Source organism: Hyperolius riggenbachi, chromosome 2 (genome assembly GCF_040937935.1).
Source record: "Hyperolius riggenbachi isolate aHypRig1 chromosome 2, aHypRig1.pri, whole genome shotgun sequence".
Taxonomy (NCBI): Eukaryota; Metazoa; Chordata; class Amphibia; order Anura; family Hyperoliidae; genus Hyperolius; species Hyperolius riggenbachi.
Window position 1 is genome coordinate 46,961,909 of NC_090647.1, and position 21,301 is coordinate 46,983,209.

Sequence of the window (21,301 nt, forward strand, 5' to 3'; positions counted from 1 at the left end):
GGGGTAAGCCGCCGGAGGGTGCCGCTCAGGCCCTGCTGGGCCGATTTGTTTAATTTTTTTTTTGCTGGACGCAGCTAGCACTTTGCTAGCTGCGCCAGCACCCCGATCGCCGCCGCGCGCCCGATCGCTGCTATCCGGTGCGGCGCGCGGCCCCCCCCCTCCCAGACCCCGTGCGCTGCCTGGCCAATCAGTGCCAGGCAGCGCCGAGGGGTGGCCCGGGACTCCCAATGACGTCCCGACGTCAGTGACGTCATCCCGCCCGTCGCCATGGCGACAGGGGAAGCCCTCCAGGAAATCCCGTTCTTTGAACGGGATTTCCTGATCGGAGATCGCCGAAGGCGATCGAAGAGGGCGGGGGGATGCCGCTGAGCAGCGGCTATCATGTAGCGAGCCCTGGGCTCGCTACATGATATAGAAAAAAAAAATTAAAAAAAAAACTGCCACGCTGCCTCCTGGCGTATTTTTTTATACCGCCAGGAGGGTTAAACTGTTAGAAGGACATTTTCTTACCGGTCCAGGAGATATTTCAGATACTCTGAGCAGTCTTGCTGCACCCCGTGAGTAAACCAGGGAGGCCAAGAGGATGCCAGGAAACTGTCTGGTGAGATGGCCGGGCGCTGGGGAAAAAAGGAGTGCAAAACATACACATTAATAGCTGGTGCCAAGTCAACCTAACTCTCCTAGCTAGGCCAAATGATCCTCCACCGGAGACTGCAGAGAATGATGTGGCAACTGACTCCACATCACAACCTCCACCAAGTTTTCCAACCTTTAAAGGGAACTAAGCACCCTTTCTTTCCCTGGAATTTCTCCTGGTTTGTAATAGCTATAGGAACTGCCATGTTCTCCCTTCCTCTTCTCGCCTTCCTTATTTACAGAAGTCACAGATGCTATCTTCACACATTCCCTCTGGCTAAGCTCTTTGAAGAAGTCGTCTTAATTACTCCTCGATGTACGCTAGGTTCCTGAAACTAAACCTAGACAAAACGGAATTTATGATCTTCCCACCCCGGACATCCATAAACCTCCCAGATGTGCATGTCACTGTTAACCACACTACCATTCACCCTACCTCTCAAGCCCGCTGTCTGGGTGTCACCCTGGACTCCGCACTCTCCTTCACTCCCCACATCCAAAACCTCACAAAGTCCTGCAACTTCCACCTTCGTAACATCTGTAAGATTCGCCCTTTCCTGACCTCTGCCACCACCAAACTCCTCATCCATGCCCTCATAATTTCCCGCCTTGACTACTGCAATGCCCTGCTGTCTGGTCTCCCTATGACCCGAACAGCCCCACTGCAGTCCATCATGAATGCGGCAGCCAGAATTATCCACTGCTCCCATCGCTCCACCATGGCGGATCCCCTCCTTGAATCCCTCCACTGGCTTCCTATCCAGTCCAGAATTAGATTCAAGATACTGTGTCTGACCTACAAATCTGTCCACAAAACCTGTCCAACCTACATTTCCGATCTTACTCAGAGGTACACACCTAGCCGCTCACTCCGCTCTTCCAATGAACTTCGCCTAACTGCCCCCCGCATCACCCAGTCCCATGCACGCCTCCAGGACTTCTCAAGAGCTGCTCCAACACTATGGAACTCCCTACCTCCACCCATTAGGGCAGCCCCCTCCTTCAACATCTTCAAGAAAGCCCTCGAAACTCACCTTTTGACTCTGGCCTACTACCCCTCACAAGTGCTCTAAACCCACAGCTGAACTCTGGTCTCCTAACTCTCATGTCCCTACCTCTCCCTTTAGATTGTAAGCCTTTGGGCAGGGTCCTCCTCCTTTTTTGTCCAACCTGATCATGCACCTCCATTACTGTGAACCCAAAGGAGCATCTAGGCTAGGCATCTGAGTGAACCTAACTTGCCTAATCTCCATGCTCCCCTCCAGTGACTGACTAAGCATTACCTGGTACTCACACTGTTCTGTGTGATCTGGTCTTTCTTGTATTCAGGTATTGTCATTTTGCTGTATGTCACCCCTAAATATTGTATGTATCCCTATTTATTGTCCAGCGCTGCCTAATATGTTGGCGCTTTATAAATACAATAAATAAATAATTACCCACCCTGTTGATGAAAATGTATTGTTTACTTTTTGCTAATGAGTGCAATGAAACTATTACTTAAAGCGGAACTGTAAATTCGTTAAAAGCAAACAGTTTCACTTACCTGGGGCTTCCCGAAGCCCCCACCAGCCGTCCTGTTCCCTCGCCGGTCCTGCCCGAGCCTCCGTCCTCCTGCGCAAGCTACTTTCATTACCGCCAACTTACAAGTTGACGGCAACTGCGCATGCACGCCCCGGGCAATGCAACGCTTCCTTCGCGTTCCCACCCGCTACAGCAGCTATAGCGGGCGGGAACGCGAAGAAAGCGTCGCATTGCCCGGGGCAGGCAAGCGCAGTTGCAAGTCGGCGGTAATGAAAGTAGCTCCCGCGGGAGTACGGAAGCTCGGGCAGGACCGGCGAGGGCACAGGACGGCTGCTGGGGGCTTCGGGAAGCCCCAGGTAAGTGAAACTGTTTGCTTTTAACGAATTTACAGTTCCGCTTTAAGTCATCAGCTGCCTAAAATCTCGGTGGATGGGCAGGCCTGCTGAGGTATGATAATAAAACCTGTGCTAAACTTTAAGTGTAAAATTAAAAGGTAAAATGGAAGGGTTTTTTTTAATAATGAGACATATTGTTGGCATGCATTTTAATGTGCTATTTTGATGCCTGTTGTGCTAAAAATTGTGCTGGGCACTGACTGTCTACATACCTAGGTGCAGCCAGCCAACACTCACATTTCTTTTCGGGGCCTATAGACGGGACTGTGAGTAAATGCAAACCGCCCCCAATGATGGAAGAATTAGCCCTTCTGAAAAATTAGATTGCGAAGAGTAGGACTGAAAGCGGAAGTGGGGTTGGCCAGTTTGTACTTCAGGTTTGCTAAACAGGACTGAAGTCTGCCATAGTACAGTGAATGAAAGAAATATTTGACCCCCAGCTGATTTTGCTCATTTGCCCTCTGACCAAGAAATAACCTGATAAGTCTGATTGTAACGGTAGACTTACTGTAACTGTGAGAGACAGAATAACAACAAAAGAACCCTCAAAAACCCAGTGTCCCAAAGTCAGAGCTTGATGTCCATTGTAATTAGTGAAATACGACTTAGCAGGTGGTGGCAAAACCCTTGTTGGTAATCGCAGAGGTCAGACATTTCTTGTAGTTGGCCACCAGGTCTGCTCACAGGGGATTTTGGCCCTCCCTTCTTTGCAGATCCTCTCCAAGTTAGAAAAGTTTCCAGGCAGATGTATGGCAAACTCAAACCTTCAGCTCCCTTCATGGTCAAAGGGCAAACAAGCGAAGTCAGCAGGGGATCAAATACTTCTTTCCTTTGCTCTACACAGTGGGATTGTGTATGGTGGGATATCCACAGGGAAATCTGGCATTGTGGGGCAGTATGCATTCATATGTACCTAAAATAACAGTCTGGCTGACTGGCTGCATATTGAAATGACAACATGATTTGTACAGATAATTTAAAAAAAAAAAGACCCACATTATAGTATTATCTGTATCTCTTATATCATTTAGTATCTCTCTGCTTGCTGGACAAGCAGTGGCGTAGCTAAGGAGCTGTGGGCCCCGATGCAAGTTTTACATTGGGGCCCCCAAGCACTCTATACATAACAATTGATACGGCGCACAAAAACCTGCCAATGGCAACTACAGTGTCAGAGGTGCAAGAAAGGGGATGGGGAACAGTTTGTTAATGATTACCACTAATTAAGGTATCTATAGAAGTGATTATGAGCACAGGACTAATAGAGAGCTAATACTGTAGTTGAGGGAGGGCCCTTCTGGCCCAAGGGCCCCGATGCGGTCGCTACCTCTGCAACCCCTATTGCTACGCCCCTGTGGACAAGTTGTTAGATGTCAGAGACCCCGACAGTCATACTCACCTGACTGTGTTCAAGAAAGGCAAAGAGGTACTGTAGCTTCATCATCAGAGGCTGGGAATGGTTCTCCCGCAGACACAGGACCGAGTGCCTGAAACTGACAACACAAGTCAGAACATCTATGGAAGTCTATCTGCCCCCATGTGTATGGCTGTGTGTATGTGTGTGTGTGGCTGTGTGTGTGTGTGTCTGTGTGTGTGTGTGGTGTGTGTGTGGCTGTGTGTGTGTGTGTGTGTGTGTGTGTGTGTGTGTGTGGCTGTGTGTGTGTGTGTGTGGTGTGTGTGTGGCTGTGTGTGTGTGTGTGGCTGTGTGTGTGTGTGTGTGTGTGTGGCTGTGTGTGTGTGTGGCTGTGTGTGTGTGTGTGTGTGTGTGTGTGTGTGTGTGTGTGTGTGTGGCTGTGTGTGTGTGTGTGTGTGTGTGTGTGTGTGTGTGTGTGTGTATGGCTGTGTGTGTGTGTGGCTGTGTGTGTGTGTGGTGTGTGTGGTGTGTGTGTGTGTGTGTGTGGCTGTGTGTGGCTGTGTGTGTGTGGGTGTGTGTGTGTGTGTGTGTGTGTGTGTGGCTGTGTGTGTGTGTGTGTGTGTGGCTGTATGTGTGTGTGTGTGTGGCTGTATGTGTGTGTGTGTGTGTGGCTGTGTGTGTGTGTGTGTGTGTCTGTGTGTGTGTGTGTGTGGCTGTGGGTGTGTGTGTGTGTGTGTGTGTGTGTGTGGCTGTGTGTGTGTGTGTGTGTGTGTGTGTGTGTGTGTGTGTGTGTGTGTGTGTGTGTGTGTGTGTGCGCGCGCGCGCCACCATCACTCAAAAACAACTTGACCGATTTCAATGAAACTTGGTAATGAGCTACTTCTATTTTACTTTGTCACTTTTTGTGGACATTTTTTGTATCAATAAAGACTTTTTGTATATTTACTAAATTATTTGAGTGGTGCCATGGTTATATAGGTTCTTCTTTTCTTTGATGGTTCCAGGTAAAGTATAGTTCAGGGGGGTGGGAGGTTGTTTGTCGATTGTCCCAATATCACTTGCCGTTACTGCCATGCACCTGATCGACCACAACGGCCTTGCAGCATGTCCAATCAACATGCTTGCCTCGAAATTCGCAGCATCGTCGATTGGGCATGCACTTTGCGGCATCAATTTTCATCTGATTCAATAATAATTATCGAAATGGATGGTCTATCGGCCACCAAGCCGCTAGATATATGGGTACCTTAAAGGGCAACTGAAGCAAGAGGGCTATGGAGGCTAACATATTTATTTCCTTTTTAACAATGTACATTGCCTGGCTGTCTCGTTGATCCTCTGCCTCTAATACTTTTAGCCACAGACCCTGAACAAGCATGAAGCAAATCAGGTGTTTCTGATGTTATTGTCAGATCTGACAAGATTAGCTGCATGCTTGTTTCTGGTGTGATTCAGACACTTCAGCAGCCACATACTAGATTAGCAGGGCTGCCAGGCAACTGGTATTGCTTAAAAGGAAATAAATATGGCAGCCTCCATATTCTTCTCACTTCAGTTCCCCTTTAATCGGGGCTGTTTCCTTTATCTGACTTCTGTCCTGCTAAAACATGGCGGAAGCCTTGAACTATAATTATGCTACAAGACTTTTTTTATACAGAATCTATTGCGGACTGCTAAAAAATAAAAGTCTAATTTGGAAAATGCTAAAGGCTGCTGTTCTGTGCCTTGAAAAAGCAAATGAAAGTGATTTAGAAAAAGCCAGCCCTTGCTGCTATTTCAGAACAAACACATTAAGGGATGTCAACTAAACAGAGAGGTAAATCGATATATCTACAGTAAACATCCTCCCACTGGGATCTCGGCTTGGAATATAGCTATCTGCAAACTGCTGTCTTTCAGCCATTTTACAAGGACGTTTTCTGTAGATTTGCAGCCTTGGCCAGGGTAAGGAAGTACTCAGCAAAGTATCTTTGTACTGATTGTTAAACAGAGATAAGGTTTATAATTTCAACCTCTCAGTCACATGCCTTCCAACCGCCCGGTTTCGCCGGAACTGTCCCGGGTTAGGAGGCATGGTCCTGTGTCCTGCAGCACCCCATCCCTCCAGCAGCGGGACTGCAAAGCTGCAACAGCAGAGTAACAACAGCCACACACCAACTGCATGACAAGTAAAAACACTTTAACCACTTGAGGACCCACCCTTTACCCCGCTTAAGGACCAGCGCTGTTTTAGCTGATCTGTGCAGGGTGGGCTCTACAGCCCCCAGCACAGATCAGGGTGCAGGCAGAGCGACCAGATCGCCCCCCTTTTTTCCCCACTAGGGGAATGATGTGCTGGGGGGGTCTGATCGCTCCTGCCTGATGGGTGTTGCGGGGGGGGGCACCTCAAAGCCCCCCTCCGCGGCGAGATTCCCCCCTCCCTCTCCTCCCTGTTCACCCTGGTGATCTGGGCTGCACAGGACGCTATCCGTCCTGTGCAGCCAGTGACAGGCTGTGCACTCTCACATTGTGGCGATCCCCGGCCGATGATTGGCCGGGGATCGCCGATCTGCCTTACGGCGCTGCTGCGCAGCAGCGCCGTACAATGTAAACAAAGCGGATTATTTCCGCTTGTGTTTACATTTAGCCTGCGAGCCGCGATCGGCGGCCCGCAGGCTATTCACGGAGCCCCCCGCCGTGAATTGACAGGAAGCAGCCGCTCGCGCGAGCGGCTGCTTCCTGATTAATTAGCCTGCAGCCGGTCTGCGTCGCTGGTCCTGCAGCTGCCACTTTGCCGACGCGCGGTATGAGTGCGCGGTCAGCAAGTGGTTAAAGGGAACCAAGCACCCTTGTGTATTGTACCATATATATATCAGTAAGAACATTAGAGAAAACACTTACTATGCTCTCTGTTTCATCCTCACTGCTAAAAGTGTCTGTTATCAGCTGTGATAAGAATCCCGGACTGAGCATTCAGTCTAGCTTTGCAGGGAATAATTATAGCCGAGTCATTATAGCAGAGCCACAAGGGGGCAGGCTTGGGCTTGAAAAGACACCAGAGAAGACAGACTCAGCTATAATCTTTCCGTAGCAAAGCCAGACTGAGTGCTCAGTCAGGGATTCTTATCAGAGGTGATAACAGTCAGATTAAACAGAGAGCAATGAAACAAAGAGCAGATTAGGTGTTTACTGTCATGTTCCCACTGATTTATAAGGTAAAATACAAGAGGGTGCTTCATCTCTGGTTCTTTTTAAGAAAGTTAATTTATGGCCCAAATTGAGATATAGATTTTTTTTTAAATACAAGCATTTAATAGTACATTCTTATTTATTCTTTATGAATTATGCATAAATATTTTGTTAAAAAAGGAAAATATCTGTTGCACCGACATCTAAGCTTCTCATTTCCTCCTCAGCCACCTCCAGCTGCCTGCCAACCTCCTTCCTTCTTCCTCCAGGTATTCTGAAGCCAAAGTAGGTTGTCAGTCAGTTGGAAGGCGTGGCTGAGAGAGCAATGACTCTCCTTCCTTCTGGCCCGGGTGAGTAAATGGGGGCATGCTTTAGGCTGACATTATTATTATTTATTGGATGTATAGAGCACCAATATATTGCGCAGTGCTGGACAATAAATAGCAGACAACACAATACAGGTACTGGTAATAAGCAGTAAGACACACAATGCCAGATCATGCACTGGAGTAGTATCTGTGGGCGATGGGCACCATCAAGTATCATACACAAGCGGGGAGGGCCCTGCCAAAGGCTTACAATCTAAAGGTAGGGGTTGGTGTCACAATTGGGGAGGGGCTACATCAAGAGGTTCTTGGCAGATAGAGTTATGGCATCATAGACAAGAAATGAGAATCCCCAACTGCATGATCAAATATGAGCCTAAACAAGTTATGCAAAAAATAAAAAAAACTTTATTTGTACACACACACACGCTGACAATTAAAAACAATTAAAACATTTTCAAATTCCCTTTTGTTGAATGTAATCAACCCACCCACCCAAATACTTTTACTTTTCTATTATTGCACTTATTATATTTATTGTACATTGGTATTTATCTGTATAATACTGCACTTATCTGAGGAATATTGCACAATATCCTGTACCTGCTATCACCTTACATTATCCACCTATTTCATATTGCTTACAAAGCCACATATTTTTTGGGTATAATTTTTGCTGGTTCGCTATGTAACTCATTACACATTACGCTTACAGCCCAACCACCATTTTTTTCATTTGTGTACCTGCCACTACCTCACAATTTTTCACTAACACTTTTTTCTTGATTGTGTTCACACAGTCACATATTTTTTGCCCATTTTTTGTTGGTACACAATTGAATTTTGAACACACTTGTCTTTTCCCCTTTTTTAGGGTTTTTTTTTTATTTTTTTCAATTTTCATTTCACTCAGTTTTATATTTTTTTGTCCCCCCTCCCCCCCCCCTTTTTTTTGATCGGATTTATACTTCTTGCACCGGCAACAAAATCCAAATCTTACCGCTTCCCACCCGCTCCTCCCTCACATACAATACCCCCCCCTCCTTCTTTTGCATATAATTTTTTATTAATTCCCTATTTGGCCTTCCCCGGTATACCTAATACAATACATATCTATATATACCAATAATCTCTGCAGCAGTGGGTTGATTACATTCAACAAAAGGGAATTTTTCAATGTTTTAATTGTTTTTATTGTCAGTGTGAGTGTACAAATAAAGGTTTTTCATTTTTTGCATAACTTGTTTAGTCTCATATTTGATCATGCAGTTGGGGATTATCTTTTTCTTGTTTAGGATTCTCTGCTTTCGAATCCCATGTGTTTGATACCTATTGCTCTGTTTGTGTTGTGTTGTAAGAGAGAGTTAGGGCATCGGCAAGGTGGGGTACGGCATCTTGAAGAAGTGAGGTTTGAGCATGGCCGTTTCTAGGGCCGTGCGGCCCGTGCGGGCGCCCTGAGCGCTGTTGGGAGGGGGGGCGCTGTGATGGAGGGGGGAGCCGCAGCCGCGGGGAAGGTGGCCCGACCTCTCCCTCCCTTCCTCTCCCCTCCGTGCTTCCCCCTCGGTGTGCAGACAGCAATGTGCAGGGAAGCGCTATACAAACTGTTAAACAGGAAGCAGCGTGTGTATCAGCGTCTATGGAGAGAGGAGAATGGCGGCGAGAGAGCAGCGATTGGAATCAGGGAGGTGAGTCGTTTTGTATAGCGCTTCCCTGCACATTGCTTTGCAGTCTGAGGGTGGAGCACGGAGGGCGGCCGGAAAGAGGGAGGGAGAGGTCGGGCTGCCCTCCCCGCGGCTCCCCCCTCCATCATGGGGGGCACCTACCTATCCTGTAACTGGGGCATCTACCTATCTAACCTATCCTGGGGGGCACCACCTACCTATCTAACCTATCCTGGGGGGCACCTACCTATATAACCTATACTGGGGGCAGCTACCTAATCTAACCTATACTGGGGGGCAGCTACCTAATCTAACCTATACTGAGGGGGCAGCTACCTAATCTAACCTATACTGAGGGGGCAGCTACCTATCTAACCTATCCTGGGGGTACCTACCTATCTAACCTATCCTGGGGGGGGGGCACCTACCTATCTAACCTATACTGGGGGGCACCTACCTTTCTAACCTATACTGGGGGGCAGCTACCTAATCTAACCTATACTGGGGGCCACCTACCTAATCTAACCTATATTGGGGGGCAGCTACCTAATCTAACCTATACTGGGGGGCAGCTACCTAATCTAATCTATACTGGGGCAGCTACCTATCTAACCTATACTGGGGGGTAGCTACCTATATAAACTATACTGGGGGGCAGCTACCTAATCTAACCTATACTGGGGGGCAGCTACCTAATCTAACCTATACTGGGGGGCAGCTACCTAATCTAAACTATACTGGGGGGCAGCTATCTAATCTAACCTATACTGGGGGGCAGCTACCTATCTAACCTATACTGGAGGGCAGCTACCTAATCTAACCTATACTGGGGGGCAGCTACCTAATCTAACCTATACTGGGGGACAGCTACCTAATCTAACCTTTACTGGGGGGCAGCTACCTATCTAACCTATACTGGGGGGCAGCTACCTATCTAACCTATACTGGGGGGCAGCTACCTAATCTAACCTTTACTGGGGGGTAGCTACCTAATCTAACCTATACTGGGGGGCAGCTACCTAATCTAACCTTTACTGGGGGGCAGCTACCTATCTAACCTATACTGGGGGGCAGCTACCTATCTAACCTATACTGGGGGGCAGCTACCTATCTAACCTGGGGGGCAGCTACCTAATCTAACCTATACTGAGGGGACAGCTACCTAATCTAACCTGTACTGGGGGGCAGCTACCTATCTAACCTATAGTGGGAACATTAACTTATCTAACCTGTATTGGGGGCACCTACCTTCCTAGCTAGCCTATACAGGTGACAACTATACTTTCTACCTATATTGGAGGCACCTACCTAACTAACCTATACTGGGGGCATCTACCTATCTAACCTATGCTGGGGGCAACTATTCTGGCTACCTATATTAGAGGCACCCACCTAGCTAACCTGTACTGGGGGCACCTACCTATCTAACTTATACCGAGGGTGCCTGCCTATCTAACCTATACTGGGGGCAACTATTGGCTACCTATGCTGGAGGCACCTACCTGGCTAACCTATACCGGAGGCAACTGGCTCACCTATGCCTGGCTACCTATACAGGGGGGAACCTATAGCTGGCTACCTATACTGGGGTACCTATTCTGGGCTACCTATACTGGGGGAATCTATACTGAGTGCAACTAGACCTGGCTAACCTATACTGCGTGCACACATACCTTGCTTCGGGCGGGGGGGGGGGGGGGAGGCGCAATTTTACACCCTCGCCCTGGGTGCATTTTAGCGTAGAAACTGCACTGGGTTTGAGGACTTGTTTGAAGGTGTTGAAGGAGGGGGAATCCTGATGGGCAGTGGGAAAAAGTTTAACAGGATTGGGGCAGCTCTAGTGAAGTAATGTAGTGGCGCATAAGAGTGCGAGATGCGTGGGGTGGTTAGGAGGAAGTTATTGGAGGAGCAAAGTGGGCGGCCAGATGAGTATTTGCTGACCTGTGACCAGGTAAGAGATGTAGGTTGGGCAGGACTTGAGTATAGATTTGTAGGTCAAACATAGGATCTTATGCTGGGTATGCACGATGCATTTTTTCGGTCGATTCCCGGTTCAATCAATTTTCGTTTTGTTTTTCCGCTTGATTTCCCGCTAGATTCTCTTATCTTTTCTTATCAACTTCCATTCACTTCTATGAGGAATCGAGCAGTAAAACGATCAAAAGTAATATCGGACATGACGGAAATTATCAATCAAATGCATCTATCGAACGGAAAAACGTAACGTGTGCACCTAGCATTGCAGTTGATTCTGACTCGGATGGGGAGCCAGTGGAGAGGTTTGCATAGGGAAGTCTTGGAGACAGAGCAGTGGGAGGTGTAATTAGTCTGGCTGCTGCATGATGGATTGTAGCGGGGCAATGCGGTTCTGAGGGAGGACTGACAGGAGGGTGTTGCAGTAGTCTAGGCAGGTGATGATGAGAGCATGGAAGACGAGTGGCAGTGCTTGGGGTCAGATAGGGACGGACATCCAGGATGAGATGGTTGAGAGGCAGGAGGATACCTTATCCATGATGGTTGCGGAGAAGTCCTTGGTATGGATGGAGGTAGATCTTGGTGTCGTCTATTTCATTCCAGCTTAGCTACTCTGATATATCTATGGGGCCCTTGTTGTGAATGGTGATAGATGTTTAGCAGTACAACGTGGGGGTCTCAGAGTGCTGGGGTCACATGGGGTCTTCATACAGAGGAGTCACTTACTCAGATGCCATGAATAAGGCCTGCAGGATGCTGTTCATGTAACACGTGTTCCCCAGGTTGATCAGGCCGATCTTCCCGGTATCAGATTTGGACACCAGTCTGGGATAATACGGGGCCAGTTCATTCTTCTGGGAGGTCCAGGCGTTCTGACCCAGCAGCTGTTTAATCCTGTCCTCGTTGGGCACTGGGAGGGTCTGTCCCAGAGAGAAAAACAAAGAGTTACAGGAAAACAAGAAAAACAAGAGGGATGTGGAGGCTGCCATACTAATTTCCTTTTAAACAATACCAGTTGCCTGGCAGCCCTGCTGGTTTATTTGGCTGCAGTAGTGCCTGAATCACACATCAGAAACAAGCATGCAGCTAATTAAGTCAGATCTGAAAATAATGTCAGAAACACCTGAACTGCTGCATGTTTGTTCGGGGTCTATGGCTAAAAGTATTAGAGGCAGAGGATCAGCAGCATAGCCAGGTAACTGAAAATGCTTAAAGGGACTCCGAGCATCTCTCATGGGCATGCCTTTAAGCCAGACAACTTCCAACAAAGTCGTGCTATGACCCCTCTGGAGGAGCCTCTTGCAATGGCCATGCGTGTCACTTCCTCTTCCTGCTTCATTCAGTGATGCATTTCTCTAACAGAGAAGACAGGGGTGACCCGGAAGTTATAACATAGCCAAGATTACTAATCACAAAACCTGATGACAAAGTACACTAAAGTTTTTCATGTTTCACTTCCTTGCGGAAGCTTTTTCAAGGGAACAAAAGTGAAGTGCAGAGTGCTAGGGTGTAATTACATTAAAATAAACAAAAAAACAGAGAATCAAAGAGCGTGTCCGCTCATGACAGCAGTCAGAAAAGACTGGCTAAACTGGAGACCTTTAAATACTCTTCCTGGGTCACATGTGTGGGGGCGTGTCATTACCCACTCCCCTGTTACAGTTGCCCTCTATGATTGGTTAAGAGCTATGTGCCTCTCAAAGTGGAACCAATCAGGAAGATCTCCATAGACTTCCTTAATTAACAAAATCATGCTTGTGAGACAAGGGCCTCAATTCACTAAGCTTATCTCCTGTCTTTAATAACTCTTCTAGAGTTGTTACCATGGTGATAAGGCATGTAGTATTCAGGAACCATTTTACCTCAGGCAAACCTAAAGTTAACTCTTCTGTCTTTAAGTTAACTCTTTAATCCTTAAAATAACTCCAGAGTTAAAGACAGGCTGTTCATTAACTGCATGTGAAAAGAACTACAGAGGAGGTAACTTAACTACAGAGGAGGTAAATTAACTACAGAGGAGGTAAATTAACTACATAAGAGGTAACGTAAGGAATGAAGAGATAAGATAACTCTCTTACTGTGTGGAGGTAAGTTTTCTCTTGCCTTATTATCTCCAGCATGATCTTAGTGAATTGAGGCCAAGGTATTGTTCCCAAAACACCAGGATCTAACCAAGATTTGATCCCCAAAGAGCACGTCTTATTACCTGATTCCTCTCAGTTTTCCAAGCAGATAAACTCAGAAGCGCCGATATTCAGCGCTTCTGATGTTGTTTAGTGAACATAGCCAAGATGGCAGCCGCCATTTTTAAATTGAAATCGAACGAAAACTATTTGGTGTAGAATGGCGATTCAGGCGCACCAAACGAAAGAGGAGAGCACAAGCTACAGAGAGGTATGCATCTTTAAGTACTTTGCAGTACTGGTCGGAGTCAGCATGTCCATGAGAGGTGCTCGGAGTCCCTTTAAAAGGAAATAAATATGGCAGCCTCTATATCCCTTTCGTTACAGTTGTCCTCTAATTCAGACAATAGTCCCACCTTTATTGCTTCCATGATTGTCTCATACAGGTCCGGATATCCAGAGAAACGGAAGACCATGCAGTGAATGAGCTCAGCGAGTTGCTCCAGGCAGCTATGGGCTGAATTGGTGCTCTCGTTAGACAGGAAGGAGACCACATGAGGAACGTGTGGGATGATCTGCAGAAGCCAATGGAAACATAGATTACACTTCAATACACGAAAAAAATACTGCTATACAGAACAGCACTCTCGACTCCCAGGCAGTGAAATGTTACATCGATACACTTTCAGTCACTTTAGACCAAAAATTGATCTAAAGTATCGACTGAACAGATCTATGTTGATTGGGGGTGGGGCAGTGGAAGAGCGACAGCCCATAGCATTGCACTTCATCGGACAGTGCAGTGCAGGAGTTCAATCGGTTTTCAATAGATTGAATATATTGAAGATCAATGTGCAGTGCGTGGGAGGAATTGATTCCTTCCTGAATCAATACCCTATAGAGAGGTCTGATCGTTTTGCCACACTGGGTAGCAATCTATAAGTGTATGGCTAGCTTTACACCTCCTAGTAGTAAGATAGCACTTCCTGATTAGCAGCAAATATGGATGGATAAGGATTAAAGTAAATCTGCTATACAGGGCAGTACAGTGGCGTAGTGGTTAGAGCTCTTGCCTTGCAGCGCTGGGTTCCCGGTTCGATATCCGAGCCACGTCAACATCTATAAGGAGTGTGTATGTTCTCCCCGTGTCTGTGTGGGTTTCCTCTGGGCATTCCGGTTTTCTCCCACATCCCAAAAACATACAGATAAGTTAATTGGCTTCCCCCTAAATTGGCTGTAGACTACGATGCATACACCACACGATACATACGGTACATAGATATAGGACTCTGGTAGGGATTAGATTGTGAGCCCCACTGAGGGACAGTTTAGTGGCAAGACAATATACTCCGTACAGCGCTGCAGAAGATGTCAGCGCTATATAAATACTAAATAATAATAATAACCTGAACTGAAACTAATTAAGAGATAAGTGAATCGGTAAGGAAGAAAAAGTAACATACTTATTTCAGTAGGAGGATGTCCTCCTCAAGCTCACCGATTCAGCGCTAGGACCTTCTAAGCATATCCGACAAGGGCTCGTCGGATATGCTCTCGTGGCCATGCTTCGTCTGTGTATGAGTGCAGCCCCACTGCGCATGCAGAGTATGGTCCTCGCTTGTGTAATAGCCTGAAACCACTCATACATGGCTCTTCCTCCATGCACGAGCAGCTTTGTACAACTGTGCGGACCATACTTGCGCATGCACAGTTTGGAGGTGCTCATGCATGCATGGCCATGCAGACGCAAAGAGAAAGAGAGTTCTGGCCAGTGACGGAGGAGTTGTGGAGAGAATGGGAAACCTCTGGACTATCCAGAGGCTTCTCTCTGCTGAGTTGGAATCTAACTTTTTTTCTACTTAACAGGTTGTTGTTGTAGTAGTGATGGTATACAGAACGTCCCTGGTATCTCATTATGAGCATGGTTCACTCAGATCCCAACAAAAAAGCTTTTGATATTTTCAGTACACGCTTGTTATCAGGATCATTTGCTCAGCCAGATAAGTGTGTTTTGGCTTCTAATTACTTTTCAGGAGAGCTGGGGCTTCATTTAACTGCAGTCTACCTAATTTGCATAATAATATGCACTGGTTTAGTAACTCTTGCAATGAAAAAAAAATGTGCACACAGGCAAATTCTAGATAGGCTTAGTACTACATGTACCCATGTTTATCTCATCAGAATCAGAATCAGAATCATTTATTTCGCCAAGCACGACTAGGTCGAACCCGGAATTGGTTTTGGCATGTACAGGGCTATGTGTGGGATAAAACATACAATATAATACAGTACAAAAAGAAAACAATACAGTAAACAATACAGATACAGCGATTAACCCTACATGTTGACACAAGTTAGAGCTCAAGAAGTAAGGTGTAAGATGTGCGTCAGTGCAGTCATGTAAGATGTGCGGCAGTGCAGTCATGTCGTGTGCTACCGAATGCTACTTGAATGGAGCAGGTAAGAAGTTCGTAGAGTTCAAAGAGTTTACAGCTGAGGGAAAGAAGCTATTCCTGTGTCTTTCAGTCTTGGTGTAGATGGACCGGAATCTCCGGCCCAAGGGGAGCCGCTGGAAGAAGCGGAAGCCTGGGTGGGACGGGTCATTGACGATCCTCAGAGCTCTGGAGCAAAGTCTGGAGTTGTAGAGTTGGTCTAGTGGGGGGAGTGATTTCCCGATGATTTTTTCAGCTGATCTTATGACCCTCTGTAATTTGTGCCTGTCGCTGGCGGAGGCGCCAGCGTACCAGACAAGGATGGAGGAACAGAGGACAGATTCAATTGTGGCTGTGTAGAAGTTCGTCAGAATCTCCCGGGCCATCCCGAACTTCTTCAGTTGCCGAAGGAAGAATAGCCTCTGCTGGGCTTTCCTCTGAGTGGAGGACGTGTTGGCTTTCCAAGTTTGGTCCTTGGAGATTGTAGTGCCTAGAAGGCGTGTGCAGGGCACCCTTTCCACTTCCGTACCATCGATGCAGATTGGAGGAGGGGTGGCAGCACGTTTTCTAAAGTCCACAATCATCTCTACTGTTTTTGCAGTATTGAGGACTAGGCCATTTTCCCTGCACCAGAGGCAGATTCTGTCAACCTGCTTGCGGTATTCTTGCTCATCATTTCCGGAGATGAGGCCCACTATTGTTGTATCATCAGCAAACTTGATGACTTTGACAGAGGCCCCCGTGGACCTGCAATTGTTGGTGTATAGGGAGAATAAGAATGGGGACAGAACACATCCTTGAGGGGCACCTGTATTGGTGGTCCTTGGCTGCGAGATGATAGTGTCCAGCTTGACGGCCTGGGATCTGTTGCTCAAGAAGTCTGTGATCCAATGGCGTAGGGTGGGGTGGACACCGAGGCCAACCAAGTTATCCTGGAGTATTTGGGGGCTGATAGTATTAAACGCCGAGCTGAAGTCGAGTAGGAGGATCCTGGCGTAGGAGTTTGGTTTGTCAAGGTGTTCGTTAACGAGCTCCAGGCAGATGTTTATGGCATCATCGGTGGACCTGTTCGCTCTGTATGCAAACTGGAATGGGTCCAGCTGTGCCTCAGTGGAACGTTTTAGGAGGGGCAGAACCATGCTTTCAAAGGTTTTCATGATGACGGATGTAAGAGCCACCGGCCGGAAGTTGTTGAGGTCAGAGACACCCTGCTTTTTGGGGACAGGGATAATGGTGGACCTCTTGAAGCACGCTGGAACTTTGCCTTCCTGGATGGATTTGTTGAAGATGGAGGAGAGAATAGGGGCTAGCTGCCGTGCACAAGTTTTCATACAGGCTGGTGACACTCCATCTGGGCCTGAGGCTTTCCTCGCATTCATTTTCGACAGGTGCTTGAGGATGTCGTCCTCATTCACAGCCAGGGGAGGTGGGTTTGGGAGCAGGACGTCTAATTCGGAGGAGGTGGTAGGAGGCCCAGTGGGTGCCGCCTGGTTCTCGAATCTGCAATAGAATTCACTGAGGCTCTCAGCAAGCTCGGTGCTGGGAGTTGTGTGTTGATGGGGGGGCTTATAGTTCGTAGCGGCTTTAAGCCCCTTCCAGACGGCTCGTGAGTCTCTCGAGGAGAGGTCCTGTTCTAGTTTTGCTGCATAGTTCTTTTTCGCGGCTCTCAGTTCTCTGTTTAGGATGTTTTTTGCCCTCCTGTAGTCGTCCTGGTTCCCAGACTTGTACGCCATTTCCTTGCTCCTCCTCAGGTGCCGTAATTTGCTAGAAAACCACGGTTTGTCGTTCGGGAAGTGCTTGCGAGTCTTCGTTGGTATACAGTGGTCCTCACAGAAGCTGATGTACGAGGATATGTTGTCCGCCCACTCGTCTAAATCAGGCACTTCCAGGGCCTTCCAGTCTGTACAGTCAAAGCAAGCTTGGAGTTGTAGTTTAGCATCATCTGACCATACTTTGCTGGATTTTAGGACCGGTTTTGCAGTTTCCAGGCGCCTCCTGTAGGTGGGTATTAGGTGGATGAGGCAGTGATCGGATGAGCCTAGTGCTGCCCATGGGACGGCCTTGTATGCGTCCCTCATGACCGTGTAGCAGTGGTCTAGAGTGTTGGCGTTCCTAGTGGGGCAGGTGATGTGTTGGTGGAAGCGTGGGAGCTCTTGGCGGAGGTTGGCTTTGTTAAAATCGCCCAAGATGATGAACAGAGAGTCTGGGAGGGCTGTCTCCCACTGCGTGATAGTGTCGCTGAGGACATTCAGGGCAGATCTGACGTCAGCATCAGGTGGGATATACACGCCAACGAGAACATAGGAAGAGAACTCTCTGGGGGAGTAGGCCGGCCTGCAGTTTACAATAAGGAGTTCAAGTTCCGGGGAGCATATCTTGGCTAGTACGGAGGTGTTCGGGCATGTCATAGGTTAGTTTAGGTATGCTTTTTTTTGGTTATACTTTTTTTTATTGGTTTTAAAAGAAGGCAGGAACAAGCAATGTTCAACACAACTCTATATAGTAAGAAGAGAGACATAATAAACCAACAGTTGTAGGTAAATAAAGACATGATGGAAATAGGTAAGTCATTGAAGTAAAAAAAAAAAAATGTCGTTAACAGTAGCAGAATGCTCGATGGAAAGTATCAAAAGCATGTATCGTGTTCCAGAAGTATGAATGCTGCCTAAAAGGAGAAAAAAGCCTATAGAGGCATGAGAAGAGGATGAGTAACAATTTAAAGACAAAACAGTATCTTATAGAGAGAAGACAGTCATCTCAGTGGAAAAGAATGGAGAATGAGCTAGGTTAACACATATGATTGACCCTGAGGGTCAACCTCAAATATAAGCATAAGAAGAAGGGTATTCGAAGGCCAGCGCCAATAGTCGGACAGAAATATGGAAGTCTAATAATATAGAACCTATAGACCACTCAACATGGGAGGTGGGCCTGGAAAAATATTGTAGCAGAAGGGGGAGACTGGATATGGTTCAAAAAGTTTATAGGGGCAAGTAATCGGGAGAGAGAGTAGAAATTCCACTGACTCCATACTCTGTGGAACTGCTGTTCTGTATCCCGTAGAGAAGCAGTCATTTGCTCCTTGCGTTGAAAGACATCCATGGCTACAATTACTAGGTAATGCCTAATGATGTTGGTCCAGGGATTTTATCTGATTGCCATCTGGAGTCGGGAAGGAATTTTTCCCTTTTGGGGCTAATTGGACAATGCCTTGTAAGGGTTTTTTCGCCTTCCTCTGGATCAACATGGATATGTGAGGGAGCAGGCTGGTGTTGTACTTGTTCTCTGGTTGAACTCGATGGACGTATGTCTTTTTTCAACCATAATAACTACGGTATGTAGCTATATAGTTTTGGTCCATTCCACTTTGAGCCTAACCTTGGAGAGAGTAGGATTAATATTCTTCCAAGAAGAGGCGATCGCTAAACGAGTAGCAGCTAAAAGATGGGTAATGAGGCGTATAGTGTGTCTAGAAGTATCTGGAACAGGTTTACCCAGAACCATGTAGAGTGGATCTAGAGGGACTGTAACCCTACTCGAGGATTGAATCATATTTTGAACATCCAACGATAAAGGAGTTAGCGAAGGGCAATACCAAAAAATATGCTCAATAGAGCCCTTCTGACCACAACCTCTCTAACATAAGTCTGATGTGCAAGGGAAAATCTTGGATAATCTTTTGGGATAAAATACCAGAGATAGAAAATTTTATGTATATTTTCCCTTATCTGATAGTTTAGGTATGCTTTAATGAGAATCGCTTAGGACTTTAGTCTGGCCTCATAGATAGCAGAACTGTCCTATTTCTGTGGTTGGAGGTACACTTTAATGAGGGCACTTGCATGTTCTTACCAGATGAAATGCCTCGGGGGAATGCTGGTAACTCAATAACATGTATCGCAGGACAGAGAGCGCCCCTTCACGGACCACAGGATACAAGAGCTTGTAGAAGACCTAAAAACAGACAGACACACCACACATCATAAAGTGGCTTTCAATACACATTTATTATAGTTATAAAATCATTCTTCAGTTACAACTGTGTTAGCATATGTTATTGTTTCAGCTTCCCACAAGATACCTTTTACTGATTGTTTATTTTCCTCACATGTATCATTGTAACCCTATGTAACAGAAGCCAAGGAAGTGAGAAAAAGGGGCAGGGACAATATTGTAAATTTTATTTTTGTAAAGGTAAAATTACATTTTTACATGTAACCATTACTGATTTTTGTGTAAGTAACCTTACTCTAATGGGAAATAAAGTAAATAAACTGACTCTAAGGGGATTGTAACTCCCAACTCCCCCCCCCCCCCCAAAAAAAAAAATGCCCAAAAAACAGTGCCCAAAAATATATATAATGCCTTTTTTTTCTGAAATAGGTTCTTATATATTCCATTTGTTTACTCTTTTTACCTGGTCTGGGTGCCTTTACCTAACTAACCTAAGTTTTTTTTACCTATAGTAACAAGCTTATCTCAACGTACAAATAACAGAAAGCTTCCTAGGTCAGATAAGATAAGAACACTATGAACAGAAGGTAATTGAATCCCCCCTCCTTTAAAAGAGTGATGGAAGCCTGATTAGCCATCTATTTAGGAAATAGTTCTGTACAGTAAAAGTGGTTAAAAAGTGGAATATTTTATAACAGGAACTTCAGGAAGTAGTATTGACAAATTCTTTAATTGCATTTAAAGGAGTCTTGGATGCTTTCCTTACATTAAATAATTACAGCCAGTTGTAATTCCCAGCAAAGTTGATCCAGGGATTTTATCTGACTGCTACCTGATTTTTTTTTGCCTGTTAAAGGTTAATTTGTAAGGGTCTTTTTTTATTGCCTTCCTCTGGATCATCTTGGATATGAGAGGATGCAGGACAGAAATTAACTTGATGTTTACTTTATTTTTTTGTTTGTTTACTGGTTGGACTTGATGAACAGATGTCAATCAAACTAACTATGTAACTATATTGAAGGTGTCATTACATCACATTCTGATGTAGTCAGTTATGAGTGCCCCCCGATGTCACTGACAATGTCATTAGGCACCCATTAAGTCAGGCCACTAAGGACAGACCCATCTATTGTCCTACTAGTGTAGTTCCCACAACAAGCACCTCTCACTCATATTCCTCCTCTTCTCTCTCCATACAACAGAACAGTCCGCCTAACAGCACTCCTGTGCAACCATCATTCCCAGAAAGATCTTCCCTGTGGACAAATGTGGGAGGTGTGTCTGCATTTAAATAGACCAATCAAATACAGCAGCTGCTCTTCCATGTCATTGGTCCAAATCCAACTGCATATTGGTGCGCAAAACCAACATAAAATTAGCATCAACTCGGAATCATTAGCTTATTAGCATCCCTACTGGAAAACCAGTTTTCTTCTCTGTCCATATTGCACTCCTGGCCATTCTGTAATGTGTAATGGTGCACTGAGGCCAAACTCACCTTCTGAATTTTAGCTAATGAGACTTCAGTCAGTATACTAAACTTTTTCACAGCTGCCAGCCCTTTTAAAAGGGCAATGATCCACTTGTCGATATTCTTGCCCAAAGGCCATGATACCCAGTCGATCATCCTGTAAAGGCAGGGAAACAAGTATTTGAGGTGTAGGGAAATTGCACTTCTGTTCATAACATGGAATCCATCCAGTTTAGCTTTGAATGTTGCAAAAACAGACAAAAAACATTATTTCTGTGTGCCT

General features: G+C 46.2%; 1 protein-coding gene across 4 annotated transcripts in view; it reads right to left on the minus strand.

Annotated features, from left to right (window-relative positions):
- USP35 (ubiquitin specific peptidase 35) overlaps positions 1–21,301 on the minus strand; it is a 59,197-nt gene that overhangs the window by 16,723 nt on the left and 21,173 nt on the right. For all 4 annotated transcript variants that reach the window (XM_068266730.1, XM_068266729.1, XM_068266727.1 and 1 more), the window contains 6 exons: positions 21,046–21,175; positions 19,446–19,547; positions 13,578–13,736; positions 11,765–11,958; positions 3,955–4,048; positions 511–617 (listed from right to left, as the gene is read on the minus strand). In XM_068266730.1, the coding sequence (XP_068122831.1) occupies positions 511–617; positions 3,955–4,048; positions 11,765–11,958; positions 13,578–13,736; positions 19,446–19,547; positions 21,046–21,175 (786 nt within the window). The remainder of the gene's footprint in view (positions 1–510; positions 618–3,954; positions 4,049–11,764; positions 11,959–13,577; positions 13,737–19,445; positions 19,548–21,045; positions 21,176–21,301) is intronic.